This window comes from Zerene cesonia, chromosome 11 (assembly GCF_012273895.1).
Source record: "Zerene cesonia ecotype Mississippi chromosome 11, Zerene_cesonia_1.1, whole genome shotgun sequence".
Classification (NCBI taxonomy): Eukaryota; Metazoa; Arthropoda; class Insecta; order Lepidoptera; family Pieridae; genus Zerene; species Zerene cesonia.
Genome location: NC_052112.1, coordinates 1,788,137 through 1,797,375, shown reverse-complemented (window position 1 = coordinate 1,797,375; position 9,239 = coordinate 1,788,137). Strand labels below are relative to the sequence as shown.

General features: G+C 32.8%; 1 protein-coding gene across 1 annotated transcript in view; it reads right to left on the bottom strand.

The window, feature by feature from the left end:
- LOC119830334 overlaps window positions 1–9,239 on the bottom strand; it is a 52,490-nt gene that overhangs the window by 5,578 nt on the left and 37,673 nt on the right. The window contains exon 3 of the mRNA XM_038353304.1: window positions 1,096–1,251. Within this exon, the coding sequence (XP_038209232.1) occupies window positions 1,096–1,251 (156 nt within the window). The remainder of the gene's footprint in view (window positions 1–1,095; window positions 1,252–9,239) is intronic.

The window sequence follows — 9,239 nt, the reverse complement described above, 5'->3', positions numbered from 1 at the left end:
CTTAATATCAAGTTTTCCTCGTCTTAAAGTCTTCAGAATCTGATTAGATATTTGACATATTTATCTTACTAACTAGACTTGTGGATACGTGACATAAATATTTATGTTATAAAAAGGCTAAATTCATATAAATCACAATACATTTAACTCCATCACATAAAAAATGGCATGAAACCGGTTTCCCAAGGATGAATCTAACGATTCAATCGGTTATAACGGATATTATAAAAGATATAATAAATTAACGTTGTTTACATTTTCGTGCCATCGAATGATCTGGAAGGTTGCTCAATTCACCATTTACCCCCAATTAACCCGAGCGTTCATGAAACTCAATTACTTGGGACACTTGCGACTCATTCAAATGTCAATTTATTACGGTTTCTTGTTATTATTTCCGTAATATATTGACGTCTACAGCTTACAATACTGCTTGGTAGAATGCACGTTTAAAATGAATTCTTTATTGGTCAGAATTCTTGCTTCTATTATAGTTTAAACTCTTTTAAAAGACATATTGTCTCTTCGACAAGTTTTATTCCTATAGTTCTGGAGTGCATAGCATAAAACATTTTTTACAATGTTATTGTAAATTAAAATCGTCGATTTCTAGAGGAAATACGCATCACGAAGACATAAAATCAGCTGGCACTAGTGTCTCATGCCACTTAACGTGTTGTCGTGAAATCTTATGCAAATCTGGTACAAGCCACTCTGTTTGCAATCCAACGTAATGTACACAGTAAATATTGTTCTGTTGAGCGAATGTTGCTCGTGCAATTGTGCAATCAGAGTGAAACAAAGGTGATACGTAGCTTGGAGCTGGTCTAGATGTTGGACAATGGATTTCTATACAATTGGCAGTTTTGGTGTGAACAGTGAATATGCTTGTTCCAGTTGTGAGGGCCTTACTTTTGTTTTTGTATTAGTAGATTTTCTGTTTGCAACTTGGTATTGATTTCGCCGGACGTATACGCCGAGCCCAATAAATATTTACGCCTTATAGTGTGCCCTTTACTTACTACGCCTGTATTAGATTAGATTTTACGTCTTTTTTTACATAAAAAAACACATTACCAAGCAATCAATACTTACAATAATAAGCTTGCAAGCATCCGTAGCGTTGTTGTTCACCGGCGCAGCTTGTTCGCTCGTGTGCTGCGCGTGCGCACTGCGCATGCTCCATTTGCGGCCCTGCGCGCCCGCGTCCGGGGACCCGTCGAACCCGCGGTCCCATTCGGCTAGCGACTCCTGGAATTTTAAAAATATCTGTTGTAGTTGCTGTTGTATTTATTTCGTGGAAAGAATGGAAAAGTTGACGATTTGAATGTTTCGCTACCGTAGGAAGGTTTACGCAGTGTAAACCTGCCACAGATTAAATAGCTTTTATTTCATTTTTTAGTTCTAATTTAAATAAATCATATAGAAATTTGTACTAATTTCACTGTAACATGATCATTTTGAAATTAATAGAAATATTTGCATTAATTATATACACGTTGCTTAAAACATGGCGCAACAATAATTTGTAAACACAGTTGCTGTCGAGTCCTTAAACGAACCATACGTTTGTTCATTATTATTGATCATCCTACTTGCTATAAATGCGAAAGTTTGATAAGACTTGTGTGTGTTTGTTACTCTTTCACGCAAAAACTACTGAACCGATTGCAATGAAATTTGGTATGGAGACAGCTGGACAACTGGAATAACATATAGGCAACGACTTACGCGGGTGAAACCGCGGGGCGCAGCTAATATTTTTTTAAAGATTAAGTGCAGCGAATGAATATAACCTTCCGTAACTATTATAATTAACCTTCGCGAATGAAATGGATTCGAGATAACATTTTTACGTTTTAATCAAATGCCTACGGAGACCAGTCAACTTTTTTGCGCGTATTACGTAAATTTATTCATTAGATGCATTCCGTTATATTTGTTATATGTCATTATTTATTTGTAGTAGCAACACTATTTATTTTTATTTATTTATTTATTTATTTTATTAAGGCTCATTAGCAATTGTACATCGATACATTTACATGAGATGATACAATATATAATATATAATATATGAAAATTAATAATAATAATATAACAGTAATTAGTACATACTGTTATATCATTATTATTATTTTAATGAAATAATTTGTATTGTGCATGCTGTGCTCATTTTTTATTGATTGTACATTATGACATATATATTTATATAATTTTTTGTATCATCTCATGTAAATGTATCGATGTACACTATAAACACTATAAACTTAAGGATAGGAAGGAAGTATTTTTCTATTGGCTACTATCCAAATTGTTATATTTCCTTTATTGTGTAGTCATTTAGCTATTTATAGAATAAAAATTACCTTTAGTTCGATGTAAGATATAGTTAAAGAAATTAAATATCAATAAACGTATATAACAGAAAGTGAATTAGCACGGTCTACTTGTCGTAACAAAGACAACATTGGGACGAAACGTTTTGACAGCCATGACATAAGTTTTAGCGGGAAGTCAATTCATTTGAATCGTAGGGCTTCATTGAATACAGATTATAAAGTATAATTAAAATGTCACGTGCGTCAACAAGCATTTTTGCACATCGTTAAACAATACTTAAAATATCGTCTTTGTTGTAGGTGACTTAGCCTTGTCATGAAACAATAAAATACATATTCCACAATGCTTGTTGTGCTGTCCATGTGCTGTTGCTGACGGAATATTTTTCAACTCATGGATTGAATGCAATCGCAGAGACCTAATGTAGCTTGAACAATTTTATATAACTGATAATAAGAATAAAGATTAGAACGTTTGAAGGTCGCCATTGTAATAATGAGCGTTGGGCTTTGCTGTTTATTTGCTTTGTTTTTTTTATATATAAATAACATATTTATGTAACATGATTATTATGTACAGTTGGAAATTTTAGCCTCTCGTCTTCTAAATGTCATTTTTGTTCTGCGTTATTTTGGTGACGTTGAATAAACAAATGAATTGTTCTAAACGTAATCCAATGTAATTACAACGCTGGTTACGTGGATGGTATAATCATCTTTGTTTCACTTCTAATCAAGGTTCTATCGCTTTGTTGCAATGATTAAGAATTTCTACAATAGAACTTAAAATGAACAATACCTTTAAACAATGGTATGGAAGCGTTGTATAATGATGTCGATAGAGAATTCATTTCCAGACATTGTTATATCATTTAATACTTTAACCTAAAGCTAGATGTATTTGATAATTTGCTTTACTATCACATATTATTGCCCTACTTTCATGGTTCATAATTTATAAGAACAGGGGAAACAGACGGATATCATAACTTCCTATGCTTCACTATTTTGGATTTTTTCAACAAATAATTGTCATTGTATATTTTATTACCTATTTTGCATAACTTAAATATCCAAACTTCTTTTTTAAATAAGAGAACATTAAACGAAATATATAAATTTCATAATAACCTTAAATATCTATAATAAAATTGTTCTATTTTAGATGAAGCCTTTAGAATTCTTACCGTCCAATAAGTCTTCATTAATTTTTGATAGTGTTCCGTTTAATCCTTAAACTACAATCGACCTTTTTTTAATTTATATATGATTAAAGTCCAATACTATTTTACTACATAATCAGATTTAAATCTGTATTACGTAAACCTTCGGCAAGGCCCTTTCCATTCTGAAGCAATCGCAGTCATATGATCAATGACCTTAGGAATTATTCAAGACCTAACCTAGGATATATTTCAGAATTTCAAGGTATTCTGTATTCTGGTGTAAAATTAAACTTACATTTTAGTTTCGAAAGATAATTTATGATTCTAATTTATTCATTAAATGCTTCTAACCAATGTACAATAAACAAGTTAAAACTAAAGCAAAAAAAAAAAAAAATTAACACGGATAAAGCTAGTCAAATAATTAAATTTGTTATAAATATATGAATCTAATAAACAAGCCCGAGGCCATACGGAAGGCAAGACAATGGGCCCACATAATGAGTCTTAGAGGAAATGTATGTATTAGGAAGTTGTATAATTGAGTATAATAATTTATATAAATATTATAATATACTCACGACATAGCCTTTCCTTTCATATTGATTGACGTAAGATAAGATGATTGTACAGTTCACAATGATTTTGACATGTCGAAGGGTAACACCACATGTATACGTAACTAAGTGGCTACTTATAACCTATAGCACTCAGGGATTATGTACGTAGGTATCCAACGTTGAGAGAATTTTTGAAATCCGTCCAGTAGTTCCCTAGATTAGCGTGTTGAAACAAACAAACGCTTCAACTTTATATTGTTATTATGGATAGTATGGATATGTTTCTTTGATTCCAATTCTTATTATCTTTTTTCTTTAATTAATTTTTACTTTTTAAACAACGTATTGACCACAACAGTTATGATTCAAACATCGTGCCACGATTTTAAAATTCTAGATAATTCGATGCAAAAACGTTAGTTTTTTGTCGTTTAAGGTAATAAACGGAATTGGCCAAAACCGGTGTATCAAGTAAGATGTGTTTTAAATAACAGCCGATTGACCTGCCGCTGTCACGTGACAGTTGAAACGGCCTGGCTTGGAAGACTTCGCGATAGCTTCTTTTTTATCTGTAGCCTGTAGTTTTCCTATATAAAGCTAGTGAAGTATAAACACACATGGAGGTATGGATATTGCTATGGGACTGAAATAAATTTTGTTTATATGCAACTGACATTTGGAATTATTAAAACATACTTCAATTAAAAAAATATCATCACGATGATTTGAAATTTAAAAATACCAGTTTCGTTTTTTTATGGACTTAAAATAACCGTTGTTAGGTACTAACTAAATATGGCAAATCTTTACGAATAATTTATTTAAAATACAGATATATTGGCATTTATCAATATTGTGTAGCATTTGAAATGTTCTTTTTCTCACTGGTTAAGGAAAACTCGAAAAAAACCGGCGCTCTCTAGAAAAACTTTTTTTCTATTTATTTTTTTAGTGTGAAAATTTACCAAAATCCCACTGTGTTCTGTTGAACGGCTAAAGCGAAGGGGCCACCGGGAGCTGGTTTCTCTAGAAAACCTAATGCAATCAAACAGTTATTTAATTACATCTTCCCTTCCACAGACAATCGGATATCACGAGTATTAGCTTTCATAACAACGATTAAATAACTCATTGTCTAACGTTATACAACTAGGAAAGACGGTTGCAGCGGAAAATTGGTTATAACCACACTCAGAACGCGTGGCGACAAATCGTTTGATCAATGTACAAGGTGCCTTTATTATCATTGCTATTGGCATAGACATTATCATGGTCTAGACTTTGATTGGATGCCTTTAATTTCAAAAGAACTAACAATGATATAATTATACAATCAATGGAATGGAAAATTTAGTTATAGCTGCTAGAAAGAGCACCGAATATCTTCATATTAATGACATTGTATAGTTTTAGAGCGTTTCATAGCGCTTCAGCGCTTAAAACTAAAAAAAAAATAACCCTCATAGGAGGCCTGTGTCCCAGCAGTGGGAACATATATGGCTTCAATTGAAGCCAGCAAGATGGCCTTTAATTTATTTCATTCGTCTTTCTAAAACCTAATATTTATGGACAGGATTTTGAAATTACTCTAAGCCCAAAACGATAAGTTTTTGAAACAATAGGTTTCCTCTTCATAACATTAGCGTAGATATAAATAAAACTTTACATAAGTAATTACAAGCGTCGCCCGTGAGTTAAGCATTCGCAGCACGGAGACAAAATATAAATGAATTATTTATACATAAGACGGCATATTGCGTTAGAACGACCAGTAGTTTGTAGTCACTAATTGCGCGTGATCTGGCTGACACACCCACTTCTTGGAGGTGACTATTTATACGCTATACATATAATATATATTTAATATATACGAAGCCGCCATTATATACAATTATATTTATGTTATAAACCATATTGTGTATATTCTCTTCTCTCGTTCTTAACACTGTATTTTATATTATATTGCTCGGTTGGAAACTGATGTTTTCAGTAAAATTGTGTATGTCTTTCGTATGCAGTAATAATTGTAAATAAATATGAATATACTACACAGTTTATTTACGTATGTAGGCTCCGATAAGGTTGTATATGCCAGTCTTGGTAATTAGACGGGGTTTTTGTTAATTCATGATATTTATGGAATTTGGGCCTATTATAACCTGTGTTCAATGTCCTTCAACTATATCTTTAAGTCAATAATTTGGCGTAAGGAAAACTAAACATTAATTTTAAAAAGTTATAGGAATTTTCAATATAGAAGTAACACAAGGAGGTATTGCTAAATCAACCTTAAATATTGTGAATTTTTGTGGTAATTTGCGACTTCATCGAACAAAATTTTTGATAATTGGAATAAATCTATAATATGCATTAAAATGAACCGCCAAATGTGTTTTTTAGCATTAGTCGAGAGCAATTCGGTTAATTTTTTTTTATGTTTTGAAACAAGGAAGTATCTTGTGGACAAAACCGTAATACGAATAAGGCCAGGACCGATTGCTACTACCCAACATTCTACTAAAACATTCCCTATCAGATAGTCAATACGTAAAAACTGTCCGTTTGAATTCCTATAAACCAACCCACCAGTAGCAATAACACAGCGGAAAAATATTATAAAAACAGCATTATTGACTCACCTAGAACTGGTTTGGCATGCAAATACATAGGCTACGGTCAATATACGGCTATCCGGCCGACTTGAGATTACCCGTCATGTGACCCAACCGCCTCCGTGGTGAGGCCTTTTGAAATAATCGTGTAACATGGAATGCGATCATGTCACCTTATACAGATTTACATAATGCCTTATGTATTGGACTTTGATATAATGAATCTTTGTTGATTTATGGATGTGTCGGTTGTAATATCAACGAGTTGTAGAAATATTTTTATTAGATGCGAACTCTAGTTAGCATTTTATTTTCAGGTATTTTACCTACATTACTAATTTTTGAACTTCCGTCTATCTAGTCTAGAACTATTCTAAAAAATCTCCCACCATTTCTTGTTAAAATTAAACGATACGATAACGAACGACTTCTTTCTTTTATTTTCTATACATCAACTAAGTTTAGTTTATTCAGTTTTACACATACGTAACAAGAATCAGTCGAATTGAGAACCTTCTCCATATGTTGAAGTCGGTTGAACACAACTTTCAATTTATATTATTATCATGAGTTAACAAGCAAAACTCCTACACCTCATTGAGTGGGATTATGACGACATGCAATTTCTATTGCTGAGAATAATATTGGGGTCAATGAGGTCGTTTCGCGACCGTAAGAGAAAGTGAAAGAAATTTGTTTTATTGCATTATTATTATTCTAATGATTGTATGTAACATATGTTATATGGGCAATAGCTAGAATAATATATTTGTACTTGTAAATTAATGATAAATTGTTTTGTGGATATCTTCCCTGGATATCTTCACTTATATTATAAAAGTGTCGTTTGATCCCTTTCCACTTCCTCACCCTTCCTTGTCCATTTCTTTTTTCCAGCTTAATTCTTTCATTATCCCTTACATCTTAAAAGCGGGCAGCGCAGAGGCCATATCAGCAAATGTTCATGTGTCGTGGCGCGCTTACTACGAAGCAAACCAGCAGTTGCCCGCTATGAGATAAAAATGTATTTTTATTTGTCTGTCTTTCACTACGCAACGGACCGAATTTGTGATATGATTTTTGTGTCTAGACATAGTTGGAAGGCTAAAGAGTATCTGAAGCTACTTTTTAGCGCATTGTAACATCTCATTCTTAAATAGATACGATAGATACCAGATATTAAGCTAGTCTACTAGACTATAGAATTAAAAACCTTACCTACACAATATTAATCACAAACTAAGGAGATTATTAAACTTATTTTCATTTCCCAATAACAGCTTTTTATTACAAGTCCAAATAGCAATATTTTAACCGACGGTTTCTTATTTCGGACTAGTCAATTATCACATTTTACGTCACACTTGAAACATAAAGTTTATCACGTATTCAATGTATATTTAAATAATAATATTTATTATAATAATCGACTAAATATTTCTAGAGTTTATAAATTATGATGTAAGGTTTTTTTTTTATTTACAAGTACAAATTTCAGGTTTCTCTTAAAAGCTCTGTGGGAGTTAAGCACGCTTCGGCACGAATTGGGCTAGCTCGCATCGGGGAAGTACCACACTCCGACAGAAGGCAGGCGTGAAATAGTTGCATGCTACTGTTTCGTACGCTAAGTGGTGAAGATTAAGACCAGTTTCCTTTTCCTCGCCCTTCCTTATCCATTTTTTTTTTGCAGTCGTCCATCCTTAACATGTAAACCACACCAAGTCAAGCTTCAGAAGAAGCATCTTCAAAATCGCCCAGTTTTTAAAAACACAAAAAATAGTCTCCTTTTTTGAAGCCGGTCAAAAATATCAGCTATTATTATGCGAAATCAGTCTGACTACTATACTACAATAGCATAATTTAATTAATAACAAATAAATTAACTCTTTATGTATTCTTAGGTACATATTTCTTTACTTTGCTTTGAAATAAACCATTTTTCGCAAACACAATAACAATTCAACAAAAACTGGTTGTAATTAGGCTGAGAGGCGATTGGGTGGAGCTCTGCTTTATATGTGTGCATAACAAGTTTTTGACGCGTTTGATAAGACGAAGCCTCTACGAAATAGACTAGTGTCGCAATTTCTGCCATTGGGATTGGAGTCGCTAATCCCTAATGATCAAAGTGCAAGTAATTATAAACAAGCGTTCCGCCCCGGCTTCACCCGTGGTACGTTTTTCCACTAGAACCTTCCTTGTACCTTAAGAAGCAGAAAAGAAATCAGGCGATTTGGTAATTATTTTCGAATTAACGTAAAGCTTATGTTGAGAATGTAACTCTGTTTTTCTGTCTCTTCTTCACGCGTTAACTACTGAACCGATTTGGATCAAGTTTGGTACCAGGATAGATCGAGACTTGAAAAGGATATAGGACAGTTTTTATCCTGGATTTCTTACAAAAACGACTACGATGTCAGTTCTCTTGATTATAGTTAGTCAACGATTAGCACATTCAAACATACAAACTCCGTATATTAGTTATATATATACTTAGTCTGGCCATAAATACTGTTACACTTAATTATAAAAAAATATTACATTTGAATTTCGAATCTG